General features: G+C 38.3%; 1 protein-coding gene across 1 annotated transcript; it reads left to right on the top strand.

Annotated features, from left to right (window-relative positions):
* The first annotated feature begins 7,170 nt into the window (after window positions 1-7,170).
* On the top strand, window positions 7,171-8,400 carry LOC139946318 (uncharacterized). Its single transcript, XM_071943944.1, has one exon. The coding sequence runs from the start codon at window positions 7,171-7,173 to the stop codon at window positions 8,398-8,400; it is 1,230 nt and encodes a 409-aa protein (XP_071800045.1).
* Window positions 8,401-17,817: the final 9,417 nt, after the last annotated feature.

Raw genomic sequence — 17,817 nt, 5'->3', positions numbered from 1 at the left:
GGCGCTAGGTGGCAGGACTTACCAGGTAAATTTTCATTGTTTACGTAGTTCTGAGCACGCGCAGATTACCGAGAACAATGAAATTTACCTGGTAAGTCTGCTGCCACCAAGCGTCCCAAAAGTCTCCTATTGCAGCCTATGGGAGTGTTGTACACAAAGCTGTTACTGAGAGAAATACAACAGGACGGTCAACAAATCCAGCCTCAGAATAATATGCTGGATATGCATATATATCATTATATAACTAGGAGGATTGTTCGAAATTGGAGAATTAAATCAAATATTGGTTTTACAAATGTTTCTCTTTTACAGTCCTTTTAGTTGCTTTAAGAATTACAGGTAGGTGAGATATTGCTTGTTAAAGAATTTATTCAAATTTTCACTGAGCGCTCTCCCAGAGTGTGACCCATATTTGAACGAGGATTGTGACGTCTTAGATTGATCAGGGTAGCACCAAACTAGTTTGGAAAATGTCAGATAGTTCAGTTCAGGGTATAGATGTATCCCATCAATAAATCACAAACACGCCACCAACGGTGTCAACAGGGTCACAAATCCTGATTATTAATCCTTTTAAATACAGAATGAAAAAACTTGATCAAGTGCCGTTCATTGTCCTCAACCAACATCTAAAAGTCTGTTAAAAAATGGTTCAGTATTTTGTCAGAGTCTTTTCTATTCTAGCTCATACAAGTCCTCGATTGTATTCTAATATAAAACAAAATTAATTATACAATAATTCTATAGCAGAATTTTAACATACAAAATTTTCAAAATGCAAAATTTATTAATATCAAGCAGGTATACGCACATATTCATGTTTTCCAATTACATTTATCTTGTTGGTATGACACTGCTCTGGAAATGCAAAGGTCGTGGGTTCGAATCCCACCCGAGTAAAAATGCCTGTGATTTTTTTCATAGGACTCGGGTAAGTACTGAGTATACAGTGCTACACACATCGGTGTATATGGGTAAAAACCAAAAATTAATACATTTATCTTAATCAAAATCTTGTTGTTATTTTTAATCTGAAATGATTTTTTTAAGTAATTTATTTATTAAGTAACATATTGATCAGAAGCAGGTTCAGACATAATCATTTATCCTAATTCCAAATGAATATTCACTAAAAAAAAAACATAATGTCGAGCAGGTTCTTACACTGTTGATGCAATCTGAGTACAAAAATATTATTCATTTTTTTCTGACTTTTTAATTTTTTTATCAAAACCTAAAAGTGTGACGTGAAAATAGATTAAAGGGGCTGTGTCGTCATGGTCAAAGCAGGCCATTGCTGTACATGGAACTATGATCTATCAACCAGTTACTGCAGGTGCGCCTTCCCTACTCCGTATCATTAGTCATGACGACACGGTCCCTTTAATCTTAGCAAACACCGATCACACCGACTTCATTTTAGCGTTAATGTAAAAATATATCAATCATAAAACATAACTTTGACATGTAACTTTTTTGGATATTAATTATCTTCTGAATACTTAAGGATACATTTGCAATCAATTCACACAAAGTGTTTGTACACGCCTTTTAATCGTAAACGTACATTTTGTTTGTTATAGTTTTTTTCTGTATTAGATGCGGTTATATTAGCAAAGTGTACACATTTTTCAAAATCTTAAAACCTTAAAACCCACAGACAAAACAATTTCATTCAAGTGAAATAATCCAAAATGTATGAAATTGTTGTGATTACAAAATAGCAAAGTTTCCAACCACGACACTGTTTTGAAATTTAGGCAGATATAGTGGAGGGAAAACTTGAAGGACATGGACGAACACCCTTCGGCGATGGTATGGAAGTGTGGGTGTGGCAATGGGTGTGGCAAAGGGTGTGGTACTGAGTGCACGTTAAGGGGGATACAAACCGCTTGATTTTGAGAAATAAAAGCCCATGCAGTTATGTTTGTATAGTTCGTGACAACTTGTGACGCTTCTGAGATTTATTATTTTTAACCCAAGAAGCGTATTAAAAATGTGTACAATTTAGTTGTGAATAGGTTTAATTTTATTGTGTTAGGTTGCAGTTTTTGTTGTGGTTCCCTTTTTTCAGCAAGGCAAGGTTTTATCAAAAGAACAACAAGTTTATGTTTTTGGTTATCGGTACAATATAAAATCAAATTCATGTTTAATGTGAAAATTTGTCCTTATTTATAAAGTTTGTACAAGAAAATGTCTTGGCTAACGGATAGGATCTCAAGACCGTGGTCGTATAATAGCTCGTTTACAAAATAATAGCTCTAAAAAAGATGTCTAAATTTAACAGTTGAAAACTCAAGTTTCTAAAATTGATGCTTAATTGTTCATTTAAAAAGCAATGAGGCCAATTCAAATTGTAGAACAAAATTATTTGAAGATTAATCAAGGGATAAATAAGAGCTGATAAGCATTTTAGGAGAAGGTACGTAGATTAGATTGGGAGAGAATACCGAACCCAATTTCATATAGAGTTGCTGAGCACAAACATTTGCTAAGCATGACATTTCTTCCTTGATACAAACAGGATTACCAACCAAATTTCCATGTGATTTTCAGGATAAGCAAACAACAGCTGAATACCAGTAACAAGCAATATGCAACAGGTAGAAACTTGGTTGGTAGTCCTGTTTTATTCAAGGAAGAAATTTCATGCTAAGCAATTTTGTTGTTCTTAGCAGCTCTATGAAATTGGGCCCAGGTGACAAGGAGAAGGGCAGCGTCTTTCTCATCCTATGATACCTATCAAAAACATCAATGTTAGTTCATCATTACACTCGAGTACAGCACTGCTTCAGATGCTGGTTGAGGGTGGTGTCCGCCATCTTGAATCTCGTCTGATTGCAAATCCAAATCAGCATAGACAATGTGATCCTCAGATGCTGGGTTGCCATGACTACTCTGCTGTCTCATGGGTACGGAGTCTTGGGCATAAGGAGAATCGTCGGTGTTTTCCAGGCTAGGGGCACCGTCATTGACGCTTGTTAGGGGTGGGGGAGAGGGTGGCATCCGGTCGTTGTGGGTACTCGGGGTGTCACTCGTACGCTCTGCTGGCTTGGGCTTATAGGGTCTGGGCTTACTAGGTCGAGTTGGTCTGACTAATGCAATCGGTTTGGTGGATGTGAATAAGTCGACTCCAGAGGGCGATGTTGTTCCATCAGAGACACTTGACTCAATCACAGGATTGTCATTACGGGTACCCAATGGGTTACGCTGTGACGGGTCGGGATTATAGGGTGTGGGTTTACTAGGTCGAGTTGGTCTAACCGATGCCGCCGGTGTGGGAGTGGGTGAGTCGTCCCAATAGGGCGCTGTTGTTCCACCAGAGACATTAGAATCAAATGCAGGATTGTTGTAACTCTGATCAGTTGTAGGGTTATCGTTGGGGTCTGACTGTTGCTTCTTCAATTCACGTTCAGTCTTTTGAGTTTTGGTACGGATTGGTTTTGCATAAATTAGACTTGGATCAATCGTCTCAGCTGTTTGTACCGCCAAAGTGCCAGCGTAAGACTCACCTGGTCCGGATATTGGGCTCCGGGATGGGACATATATGATATTATCCTGTAATCCATACTGTATTGAGTCAAGATCTCCATACTCGTTAAAACTGACCTGAGACTGCTCAAGTCTATCTAGTGTCAAGTCAGTATTTGTTTGGTTGATGTCTTCATTGAACTGTTCCGATTTGGGATCCGAGTTGCCGGAGCATCGTTTGCAGCAAATAAGGATCAGGATTACGAGGAGAATAAATACAGCGACTCCCCCGGCGACTGCTCCGGCAATGGCGGCAGGACTGGACGAAGGCGTGGACGTAGATTGAGTAGATGCAGAGGAGTAGGTTGAAGTAACCTCGTTCTCTGTAGATGGAGTAGGATTTCCAGTCGATGGTCTCGCTGATCCTGCTGTAGATGGTGTTGACGTAGATGCTGTTGTGGGTTCTGTCATGGGTATTGTCAAGGTGTTCCTCACTGTAATTGGTCCGATGTGACATGTACGTTGCATACCATCGAAGTACATTGATGATATGAAGCAATCGAATGCAACACCATTGTCAGCATCATCCACTGTCAATTCTAATGTCCTGGAGACTGTATCGCTATCATCGTTGATTACTGATATCCAGTTGGTGTATCTAGAAGTCTGTATAGTGGGATTGATCGTCATTGTGACTGTTCCGTGACTGCTCTCAGATGAACAACTCTTATCTAACTCTGTCCCAGCGTCTACTGTAATGGGTCCAGCAGGAGAGCACATAGGGAAGGACGCATTGGGGAAGTATAACACTGAAAGTGTTACACTGGATGAGGCTACGATGGTGCTGCCTCCGGTGGCTATTTGGTAATTGACTCTACACACATATTCATTAGTATCGGCCCTCTGCACATTGGTGATGGTAAAGTCTTGAACAACTGTTTGAGTATTCACACCTACCGATGTAACGAAGATGAATCGTCCATTTACGGTTTGATAAGTGGTCTCACCCCATCTCAGTGTCTGTTCCTCAGTCCTCCACTCCACGATATGATCCGAGACGAGGTTTGTAGCGGTACATCTCATTTTAACCTGCCCGCCCTCTTTACGATCAGCCTCTGGTGTTAAGATCTCCGCATACGCTGTTGGTTCAGCAGTGACAACCATCAGGAATCCGCCTGCATCAAGTGAACACCAAACACACACCAGCAAAACATACATCGAGATCCTTCCATCCATCGTATTGAATCTGCGTTTATTAAGTTGCTATTAAATCATTCATGGAGAAGATGGATAAAGGATGGAAATGCATGAAGTAGAATGATCCCACGTTCACACACAGCTCAATGTAATAGGGATTTAATGTACATGTATTTAACGATGAAGTCGACTTAACTTGTACTTCCTCTTACTGAGCACTACGCGCCAATAAACTTCAACAATAACACAATTCATGAATTTCATTTTATCCAGTCATGTTTGACAAAAGGGATTATAACGTCACAGTTCAACTGAATATAGAACAGTTATTTATGAACAACCATACCATTGAAATACTGCAGAACCTTGGCACGACCACAAACCGACTGATTGCAACTTCTTATTGGTTAAATAAATCTAATGGCGGAAAGAAACAACTGAAGAGACGTCAACACAGTGAGAGTATACGACAAAGGAGATTTATTCGAAAAGGATAATAATGTTTTCTCGGTGTGTCGGTTTCTCGCCTGTGATTTTGTTCACAGAACCCGGGAAAGTACTGAGTATACAGTGGTTACACAATCTGTGTATATTATGGGTAATACCAAAATGAATGGTATCCTTCAATGTTTAATAATAATAGCAAAGAATCTTGTACCTTTATGCAGATTAGAAGTATAGTTCGCCAACAGAAAGAAAAGCAGTTAACGTTTCCCTTTCATTTCAGTTAATGGAAGTGAGCAACGTGAAGGTTTTCCCACAGTAGGCCCTCAAGCAAACAATGTAGTGTTTATGTCTTCAATTACACTATGTACAAATAATATCAATAACATATAGCGCATTTTCCATAACCATGTTCAAATGCGCTTGACATCACGAGATGTTGTTAACAGAACAGGTGAGTTTTTAGAAGTGTTTTGAACATATTGACAGATTGTTGATAACGAATAGATATTGGGAGTTTATTCCACAGTTTGGGAGCGGCAGTAGTGAAGGCTCTATCACCAAGTGTGGGTAGCATCTTGGGAGATGGGTGGTTCAGCGTGATGCCTTGAGAGGAGCGAAGGGAGTAGCGGGATGGTTGCGCGATGGTTATAAGTTCAGATAGGTAGGGAGGAGCTAGACCGTGGATGCATTTGAAGGTGAGAAGGAGAACTTTGTATTCAATCCGGGACCTGATGGGTAGCCAGTTCAGTTGACGTTAGGATAGGTTTCATGTGGCAGAACATGGATGAACCTGTGGCAAGTCTGGCGGCGTCATTTTGAATTTGTCATTTAGGTCATTTGGTTCACCATTGAGTCAATTCGACCGCATCATGACATTGTGGCATTATTGTGATTTGCTTCTGATGCAAATTTCCCCCTACCCAAATTTTCTAGCAGTTTTATATGTGTGGCACATATCGTAACGTTGACACAGCGGCAGAGTGCGCCCTCTATCTAATATCCCTGTCTATATAGTGTGATTATTGTGTTCGTTTTGAATGACAGCTAAATTAATAACAACCATACTGCTCTGAAGAATGTTTATTAAAATATTTTAAAGGCACTGGGCACTATTGGTTATTACTTAAAATAATTGTTAGCAAAAAACTTACTTAGTAACAAGCAATGGAGAGCTGTTGATAGTATAAAACATTGTGGAAAAACGGTTCCCTCTGAGTAACGTAGTTTTCGAGAAGGAAGTAATTTTCCAGTAAAATAATATTTGAATTTGATTTCGAGACCTCAGATTTTGATTTTGAGGTCTCTAAATAAACAAAGAAGAAGAAATTTCACAGGTTTGTTATTTTGTGCATGTTGAGATACACATGAGAAGACTGGACTTTGACCAGTGTCTTTAAATAGAAGGCAATATCACCATTTAGGACCCTATTAGCACCTTTGGTGGCGTACGTATTTGTGATTTATTGATGAGATACATCTATACCCTGAACTGAATTATCAAAAATTTCCCAAATCAGTTTTGTGTTACTATACCCTGGGCAATCTATGACGTCACGATCCTCGTCCAAACATGGATCACACTCATTGAGAGCACTCAGTAAAAATTTAAAGAAGTTCTTTGACAAACCAATTCTCACATATCCAAGCGACTAAAAGACTGTAAAATTGAACGGTTTAAAATGGCAACAATTGTCAAACTAAAGTTTGTCTTGATTAATCTGTTTTATGATGATAATGAAAAGATGTTGAGGAATATGTCATTTTTTTTTGTGGTTTGGGGTATGTTCTAGAATCAGTTGAACTGCGACATTGTGACCCTTATTGTTAACTTGTTTCCGTAAAAAATGAAAACCCGGAGTTTATTGTTGAAGATCATTGGTGTGTGGTGCTCAATATAAGGAACTGAATCAAAGTTGTTAAATACATGTACATTAAATCACTATTACATTGAGCTGTGTGTAAACGTGGGATCATTCTACTTCATGCATTTCCATCCTTTATCCGTCTTCCCCAGAAATTATTTAAAAGCAACTTAATAAACTCAGATTCAATACGATGGATGGAAGGATCTCGATGTATGTTTTGCTGGTGTGTGTTTGGTGTTCACTTGATGCAGGTGGATTCCTGATGGTTGTCACTGCTCAACCAACAGTGTTTGCGGAGATCTTAACACCAGAGGCTGATCGTAAGGACGGCGGGCAGGTTGATATGAGGTGTACCGCTATAAACCTCGAGTCGCATCATATCGTGGCATGGAGGACTGAGGACCCAGTATTGATCCTAAGATGGGGTGAGACCACTTATCAAAACGTGAATGGACGATTCATCTTCGATACATCGGTAGGTGTGAATACTCAAACAGTTCAAGACTTTACCATCACCAATGTACAGAGGGCCGATACTAATGAATATGTGTGTAATGCCAATGAACCAATACCGACCGGAGGCAACGACATCGTAGCCACATCCAGTGTAACACTTTCAGTGTTATACTTTCCCAGTGCGTCCTTCCCTATGTGCTCTCCTGCTGGACCCATTACAGTAGACGCTGGGACAGAGTTAGATATGAGGTGTTCATCTGAGAGCAGTCACGGAACAGTCACAATGACGATCAATCCCACTATACAGATTTCTAGATACACTAACTGGACATCAGTAATCAACGATGATAACGATACAGTCGTAAGGACATTAGATTTGACAGTGGATGATGCTGACAATGGTGTTGCATTCGATTGCGTCATCGCATCAATGTACTTCACTACTATGCAACGTCCTTGTCAAATCGGCCCAATAACAGTTAGGAACACAATGACAATACCCATGACGGTGGAGCAGATAACAACATCCGAAAGTATGACGTCACAAAACAATGGAATTACCAGCACTATACCAACTCCATCTTCCACTCCATGGATTCTAGCGTTAATAGCCATTATTTTTGCTATTACATTTTTCGTCATCATCGTCATTCTCGTCCTTCGTGATATCAGAAAGAACCGTCTGATAAAAAGACTCACCTCTGAGAAAGAACCTCGAGTCACCCAAGCTGATCCCTACATGGAGCTGCAGCCAACGGAGGATAAGAATCGCGTCTACATGGAACCCACTACGACTGAAGAGACAAATCCCACAGAAGATACCTACTTCCAACCAGTTGAAGTAGAGAATGGCAGCCCAGAGTACGACTACGCTCGTCCAAAGGGTAGCACCAACACCAGCTATGAAGCGGTCAGAGTGCCACAGAGTTCAGCTGAGAAGCAGTATCAGAACATTAACAATTAGACACATGAGTACCATAGGCCTACATTGCAAAGACTGGGTGTTAAAATTTACACCGTGGGTGTTGTCACATAAAGATGAAAAAATAAAAATCACTATTTTACACAACGTGGTGTTTAAATAACACTTATTTCTGCGAAAGCATTAACATTTGTGGTAACCTCCTCCTCCTTTGATATTATTATGAAATACATAGACACTTTAATTATGTAAGTAAAAACGTACCCAAATTAAGTATACAAAAAACTCAAAATACAAAAACTCATTAAATGCAGCGGAAACTGTTGGTAAATACTCAAAATAATTATTATCATAAAACCTTACTTGGTGACGAGTAACGGGAGATGTTGATGGTATAAAACATAGCGAGAAACGGCTGCCTCTGAAGTGACATGGTTTTCGAGAAAGAAGTAATTTTCCACGAATTTGATTTCGAGACCTCAGATTTAGAATTTGAGGTCTCGAAGTCAACCATGGCACACAACTTTGTGTGACAAGGGTGTTTTTCTTTCATTATTATCTCGCAACTTCGACGACCAATTGAGCTCAAATTTTCAGAGGTTTGTTATTTTATGCATATGTTAAGATACACGAAGTGAAAAGACTGGTCTTTGACAATGACCAATAGTGTCCAGTGTTTTTAAACAAACAAATTATACCATACGATTCAAAGGCGTGTACTGATCGTTGTAAAATATTTGCAATTGCATTCATGATTATAAAAAAAGTATTGTCAAAAAAAGTTATATTTGTCAAATTTATGTTCATGTTATTGTATGTTTTTAAAGTAACGATAAACATTGAATCAATGCGATTGGTGCAAGTTAAGGTTAAAGGAGCTGTGTCTTTATGCCCAAATAGATGTGATACGGAGGGAGTGTGCACGTGCAGTAACTGTGTGTGAGTTCCATGTACAGCCACACGCCTTTTATGAGCAAGACGACACAGCCTCTTTAATATATTCTCACGTCACGTTTTTAGGGTTGATCATAAAAGTACACATAGTCAGAACAAAAAAAAAGAATTTTTCTTTGTAGTCAGTTTACATCAACACTGTAAAAACCTGCTTGCTATAAATGATTACTGATTTGTGAATATTCATTTTGAATTAAAACTTCTGTAAATAAATAACACATTATTTTTATATTAGAAATATTTTTTGGGTTGAACAAAGAATTGACTAGAGTGGGATTCGAACCAACGACCTCCGGATTAACGTGCCGGAGGTCGTTGGTTCGAATCCCACATTAGTCAACTCTTTGTTCAACCCCCAAAATCATTTTGAAATTTACCCAGTCAGTTTCCCATGTGGTTTATATTGATAAATTAAAAAAACCAACAAGATTTTGAGTCAGATAAATGTAATCGGAAAACATGAATATGTATGAACCTGCTTGATATGAATAAATTTGCATTCCTAATTAATGATTATCAGTTTGCAATCAGACTGTGTTTATATAAATGAACCTGCTGGATTTGAATAAATTAATGACAAGTGTATTTTAAACGTTATCTAAATCGGGAAAGGACGGACCTCATTGCCTCAACACGTATACTTATTATTCCTCCTACAAAACGAATGTATCCATTCATATTTTTTGTTATACTAAAACGAAATCGAGGACTTTGTATGAGTTAGGAAAATTATTCTGCCAAAAATAATACTGACAGATTTTAACAGACTTTTAAACTTTTGGTTCGAGGCCGAATGACCAGTTTTCCTCGATCAAGTTGTACATGCTGTATTAAACATAGACAATAAAGGACATTAGACCATTAGCACCGTTCGTGGCGTTGTGGGTGGAATACACCTATACCCAGAACTGAACAATCAGATACTTTCCAAATCAGTTTCGTGCTACCTTGGGCAATCTATGACGTCACAATATTTTTTCCCCAAAACAGGTCACATTTATTGAGAGCCATCAGTAAGAATTTAAATAAGTTCTTTGGCAAACCAATTCTCACACATCAAAGCGACTAAAAGACCTTAAAATAACGGTTTAAAAGGGCAACATTTGTCAAACTATTTGACTTGATTCTTCTGTTTCAAACCATTCTACTAATATTAAGAAAATTGCATTAATGGCAAGAAATACGTCATATTTTCTGTTGGTTTGGGGTATTATCTAGAATCAGTTGAACTGCGACGTTGTGACCCTTATTGTTAAACCTGTTGCCGTAAAAATTAAAACCCAGAGTTGTGTTATTGTTGAAGTTCATTGCCGTGCCGTGCTCAGCATAAGGAAGTACACCCATGTATCGTTAAATGTACATTAAATCACTATTACATTGAGTAGTGTGTGAACGTGGGATCATTCTACTTCATTCATTTCCATCCTAAATCCGTCTTCTCAAGGAATGATTTAAACGCAACTTAATAAACTTAGATTCAATACAATGGATGGAAGGATCTCGATGTATGTTTTGCTGGTGTGTGTTTGGTGTTCACTTGATGCAGGCGGATTCCTGATGGTTGTCACTGCTCAACCAACAGCGTATGCGGAGATCTTAACACCAGAGGCTGATCGTAAGGAGGGCGGGCAGGTTCATATGAGGTGCACTGCTACAAACCTCATGCTGCGTCACACCGTGGCATGGAGGACTGAGGACCCAGTACAGGTCTTGAGATGGGGTCAAGCCACTGTTTATAGTGGCAATGGACGATTCATCTTCGATACAACGGTAGATATAGCTACTCAAACAGTTCAGGACTTTACCATCACCAATGTGCAGAGGTCCGATACTAATGAGTATCTGTGTATTGTCAATGAACCAATACCGACAGGAGGCGGCCTCGTCGTAGCCTCATCCAGTGTAACACTTTCAGTGTTATACTTACCCAGTGCGTCCTTCCCTATGTGCTCTCCTGCTGGACCCATTACAGTAGACGCTGGGACAGAGTTAGATATGAGGTGTTCATCTGAGAGCAGTCACGGAACAGTCACAATGACGATCAATCCCACTATACAGACTTCTAGATACACTAACTGGACATCAGTAATCAACGATGATAACGATACAGTCGTTAGGACATTAGATTTGACAGTGGATGTTGTTGATAACGGTGTTGAATTCGAATGCTTCATATCATCAATGTATTTCGCTGGTATGCAACGTACATGTCAAATCGGACCAATTACAGTGAGGAACACCGTGACAATACACACGACAGAACCCACAACATCATCCACGTCAACATCATCTACAGCAGAATCAACGAGACCATCGACTGGAAATCCTACTCTAACCACAGAGAACGAGGTTACTTCAACCTCCTCAACTGTGTCTAGCCCAAGCTCGTCTGGTGCAGCCCCATCTTCAACTCCATGGATTGTAGCTTTCATTGTTGTCTTTTAGTCCTCGCTGTTACATTCTTTGTGATCATCATCATTCTCATCTTTCGTATTATCAGACAGAACCGTTTGATAAAAAAACTCAACTCACCCAAGCTGATCCCTACATGGAGCTGCAGCCAACGGAGGACAAGAATCGCGTCTACATGGAACCCACTACGACTGAAGAGACAATTCCCGCACAACATACCTACTACCAACCAGTTGAAGTAGAGAATGGCAGCCCAGAGTATGACTACGCTCGTCCAGAGGGCAGCACCAACACCAGCTATGAAGCGGTCAGAGTGCCACAGAGTTCAGCTGAGAAGCAGTATCACAACATTAACAATATTAGACATTCATGATTAACCTGTAAAACATAATGGTGTAGAAGATGCAACATTCTTGACAGACGAAATCAAACATATAACCAATGGAGTGATGGTGTATAACTATTGCAGATATATTATTTTTTAATTGGGCTAATCTTGTACCAAATACATGAGACTCTATCGTTAGCAAATTATTTTGTCATACAATTTCTCCAACACACTTTAAAGGAACGTTACAGAATTGGTAAGAAACAAAAATCGTGAAGATCACAGATTTACATAAAACTTACATGGTCTAATGATGATGATAGTAGAAAACATCCCTTGAAATATTTCTGTCTGAAATGTCATATTTGATCAGAAATAAATAATCTAACTTCGTGTTTGGAGTTTATCGCTCAGTGAGCGTTTTATTCGTTTTTATTTTTGCATCGATGCAATGCAAAATTTGCAGTCGGTTTTTCACTATTCTCCCGTGACCCAGATCGCCGATGGATCTCAAACTTCTACAGGTTTGTTGTCAGTTTATGTATATGGTGGATTACATAAAGTGCTTACACTGCCAGCAACTATTTTGTTAGCGAAAACCAATTCTGTAATGTTCCTTTAAAAATAATGACAACCTTCTCATATTAATACATTTTGTTTTATATTGCTTAAAAACAATATCCACAGAAAAACTGCAGCGTTACACGTTATAAATAAAGCTCTTTATAAAACAACTTTTGCAAAAGCGTCACAAATGAAGAATGGGAACAAATTACTGCAGCTTTTTTTATTCTCCATACCAAAATGGATGTGTATTCATACGTGCTACCATTTGCCACACCCATTGCCACACCCATTGCCACACCCACCGCCACACCCATGCCACACCCACGGCCATACACATTGTTACACCCTTTGGCACACCCACTACCACAACCTTTGCCACACCCATTGCCACACCCATTGCCACACCCACCGCCACACCCACGGCCACACCCACCGCCACACCCACGGCCACACCCACGGCCATACACATTGTTACACCCTTTGGCACACCCACTACCACAACCTTTGCCACACCCATTGCCACACCCATTGCCACACCCACCGCCACACCCACGGCCACACCCACCGCCACACCCACGGCCACACCCACGGCCATACACATTGTTACACCCTTTGGCACACCCACATACCACAACCTTTGCCACACCCATTGCCACACCTAACCCCACATCATCGCCAATGGGTGTTCTCCAACGTTCTCCTAGTTTTCCCCTCACTATCTCCTTCAATGTAATTTCCTAACATCGTTGTGGTTGGAAACTTTGCTATTTTGGGGGATTGTTTCCCTCGAATAAAACCGTTTTCTACTGAGGATTTTAAGGTTTTGAAAAACAACACTTTGCTGATGTAAACGCATCAAAAATTGAATAAACAGAGAACAAGCTAATGTCGCAAAAGACAAATTGAACGTTACGATTAAAGTGCATGAACAGTTAATGTAAATTGTAATTAAATGCATCTTTAATTATTCAGAAACAATTGATATCCAAGCAATATCTGCCAATGTTATGTTCAAATTGTTGAAGATTTATTTTGAATTACATGTTCAACTTTTTATGTAAACGCATCCAGTTTAAAATTATATACAGAATATAAACTAACATCATAAAACCACAAGGTGTATACAGTTAACAGGTTCATATTTAACTGACTGTATTTTTTTTGATTTGGTTATTTTTCAAATTTACAGCTTAAAATTGTCATTATGGTATGTAAATTGCTCTCGAAACAGGATTTTAAAGCAAAAAATTTTTGTTTTACCATTTTTTCCTCCAAATCGTGAAAAATATGCTGTAGATTTTACGACTCAATCTAATTTTGCTATGCTAACTTTTTTCAAAATGGATAAATCACACGTATTTGTTGCATTATATCACACTCGTTGTCGTGTTTTAGTTTCAAGGGATACAACAATCTATCCCTTCCTCTTTTTCGGTTGGTTTTGAGCAGCAAAGGACAAACAAATCTTTCCCTTCCACTTTTCAGCTTGATTTAAGCACCAAAGGATAAACAAATCTATCCCCTCCTCTTTATGGCTAAGTTTGTGCACCCAATATTGACTTTGTTCTCCCAGAAAAACAGTATAGTTTTAACATTTTTGAAAACATCTTCAAGAAAATTTGCTATATATTACCGGAAAAGGCAAAAAATAAAAAATCATAGTTAATTGTGAACCTGTTAGTTGTATTATAAATAAATTGTTTGCAAATGCATTATTACTTATTCAGAAAAAAAAAATATATATAAGGAAGTTATATCTGTCAATGGTATGTTCACTTAAATTGATGCTTTTACAGTAACGCTAAAAATTTAATCATACATTTAGTTAAGATTAATAAAGTCGCCGTGTTATCATGAACAAAGCGGACTGGACATGAAATTATGAACTTTCACCCAGTTACTGCACACGCGCATGCGCTCTCTCGCCATAGATATGATACGTAGGGATAGTGCGCATGTGCAGTACCTGCGTGATAGTTCATAATGTACAGCCACAAACCTGCTTTGACCAAGACGACACAGCACCTTTAATCTATTCTCACGTCACGTTTTTAGCTTTTGGTCATAAAAGTACACACAGTCAGAACAAAAAAACGATTATTCCTTTTTTGTACTCAGATTATATCATTTTTAAGAACCTGCTCGCTGTTATGTATTTTAAGTAAATATTCATTTGGAATTATGATTAAGTGTGAACCTGCTTCTATAAACAAATTGCTCACATCATTTTCAGAATAGAAAAAACAGCACGATTTGAGTCATAAACAATTTTGTAATCGGAAAACATTATTATGGATGAACTTGCTTGATTTGAATAAATTAGACATTTTTAAATACTAACCATTTTGTAATCAGATTGTGTGACTGTATATGAACCAGCTGGCTGGAATAAATTAATGACGAGTGATTGATATAAACACGTGGTATCTTAAAGGCCATCTCTAGCTCTCAATCAGGAAAATAAGGCATCACTGATTGCCCAACACGCATCGGCTTCTGGTCGAACATCTAAACAAGAAAACCCGAACAAAAACAAAGTGTTCGGCTGAAGTCTGAACACCAAACAATATCTGCTCGGGTGTTCCCGAACACATCAAAAACAGTATAGAAACATGTTCAGCTGTAGTCATAACTTGTCAGCATGTAAACACCGCGTCGCCTATGTACAACAAGAAGGGAATCCCCTGCAATAAATGGCGCAAACAAGTTTATTGTGACAAGCAAATGACCTATAGCCTCGTACACAAGTCTTGTAATCGAGACCTCAATCCTCGAGAACGAGTCCGAGTAAAGTGGGGAGTCTTGTGAGTCGTTTAGGGCTGAGTTCCAACCGTCTTCAGAGAAGGTCTGCATACTCCAAAGACTCCCTCAATGGGAGACTTTGAGGCGCTAGGTGGCAGGACTTACCAGGTAAATTTCCATTGTTTACGTAGCTCTGAGCACGCGCACATTACCGAGAACAATGAAATTTACCTGGTAAGTCTGCTGCCACCAAGCGTCCCAAAAGTCTCCTAATGCAGCCTATGGGAGTGTTGTACACAAAGCTGTTACTGAGAGAAATACAACAGGACGGTCAACAAATCCAGCCTCAGAATAATATGCTGGATCTGCACAAATATCATCATATAACTAGGAGGATTGTTCGAAATTGGAGAATCAAATCAAATATTGGTTTTACAAATGTTTCTCTTTTACAGCGCTTTAGTTGCTTTGAGAATTAGGTGAGATATTACTTGTTAAAGAATTTATTCAAAATTTCACTGAGCGCTCTCCCAGAGTGTGACCCATATTTGAACGAGGATTGTGACGTCATAGATTGCCCAGGGAAGCACAAAACTATTTTGGAAAATGTCAGATAGTTCAGTTCAGGGTATAGATGTATCCCATCAATAAATCACAAACACGCCACCAACGGTGCCAACGGGGTCACAAATCCTGATTATTAATCCTTTTAAATACAGAATGAAAAAACTTGATCAAGTACCGTTCATTGTCCTCAACCAACATCTAAAATCTGTTAAAAAATGGTTCAGCATTTTGGCATAGTATTTTCTATTCTAGCTCATACAAGTCCTCGATTGTATTTTAATACAAAAAAATGAAATTTTACAATAATTCTGTATTTTAATATACCAAATTTTTAAAATGCAAAATTTATTAATATCAAGCAGGTATACGTACATATTCATGTTTTCTAATTACATTTATCTTAATCAAAATCTTGTTGTTATTTTTAATCTGAAATGATGTTTTAAGTAATTTATTTGTTAAGTAACATATTGATCAGAAGCAGGTTCAGACATAATCATTTATCATAATTCCAAATGAATATTCACTAAAAAAAAATACACCATGTCGAGCAAGTTCTTACACTGTTGATGCAATCTGAGTACAAATAAATTATTCATTTTGTGTTCTGACTTTTTTTAAATTTTTATCAAAACCTAAAAGTGTGACGTGACAATAGATTAAAGGGGCTGTGTCGTCATGGTCAAAGCAGGCCATGGCTGTACATGGAACTATGATCTATCAACCAGTTACTGCAGGCGCGCCTTCCCTACTCCGTATCATTAGTCATGACGACACGGTCCCTTTAGCAAACACCGATCACACCGAATTGTAAAAAATAAAAAATACAAAAATGTAAAAATGAAATGTATAAAATATATTATTCATAAAACATAACTTTGACATGTAACTTTTCTCTTCTGAATAATTAAGGATGCATTTGCAATCAATTCACACAAAGTGTTTGTACACGCCTGTTAATTGTTAACGTATTTATTTTTTACAACATCAATTTTTTTCTGAATTAGATGCGGTTATACAAGCAAAGTGTACATGTTTTTCAAAATCTTAAAACCTTAAAACCCACAGTACAGTACAGTTTCATTCAATTGAAATAATCCAACATGTGTGAAATTTTTGTGACTACAAAATAGCAAAGTTTCCAACCACGACTCTGTTTGGAAATTTAGGCAGACATTGTGGAGGGAAAACTTAAAGGACATGGACGAACACCCTTTGGCGATGGTATCGAGAGGGGTGTGGCAGTGAGCGTGGCAATGGGTGTGGCAATGGGTGTGGTGCTAGGTGCGCGTTACGGGGGATACAAACCACTTGATTTTGAGAAATAAAAGCCAATGCAGTTATATTTGTATTGTTCATCATGACAACTTTTGACGCTTCTAATATATTTTTTACCGAAGAAGCGTATTAAAAATGAGTACAATTTACCTGAGACGGGGTTAAATTTTATTGTCTTAGGTTGCAGTTTTTGTTGTGGTTCCCCTTTTTCAGCAAGGCAAGGTTTTATAAAAAGAACAACAAGTTTATGATTTTTTGTTATCGGTACAATATAAAACCAAGTACATGTTCAATATGAAAACTAGTCTTTATATAAGTGTGTGCAGAAAAATGTCTTGGCTAACAGATAGGATCTCAAGACCGTGGTAGTATAACAGCTCGCTTACAAAATAATATGTCAAAAAAAATGTTTTCATTTAAAAAGCAACGAGGCCAACTTTGAAATGTAGAACACATTTATTTGAAGATTAATCAAGGGATAAACAGGAGCTGACAAGCCATATATAGGAGAAGGTACGAGGAGATTGGGAGAGAATACCGGACCTGGGCACAATTTCATAGAGCTGCTAAGCACACAAATTTATTAAGCATAAAATTTCTTCGTTGATAAA

This window comes from Asterias amurensis, chromosome 13 (genome assembly GCF_032118995.1).
Source record: "Asterias amurensis chromosome 13, ASM3211899v1".
Taxonomy (NCBI): Eukaryota; Metazoa; Echinodermata; class Asteroidea; order Forcipulatida; family Asteriidae; genus Asterias; species Asterias amurensis.
Note: the sequence above shows the minus strand (reverse complement) of the source record. Positions and strands in the feature narration are given on the sequence as shown.

Coding starts and splice junctions, on each gene's coding strand:
- LOC139946318 (XM_071943944.1), top strand. CDS start 7,171: ATGGATGGAAGGATCTCGATGTATGTTTTGCTGGTGTGTGTTTGGTGT.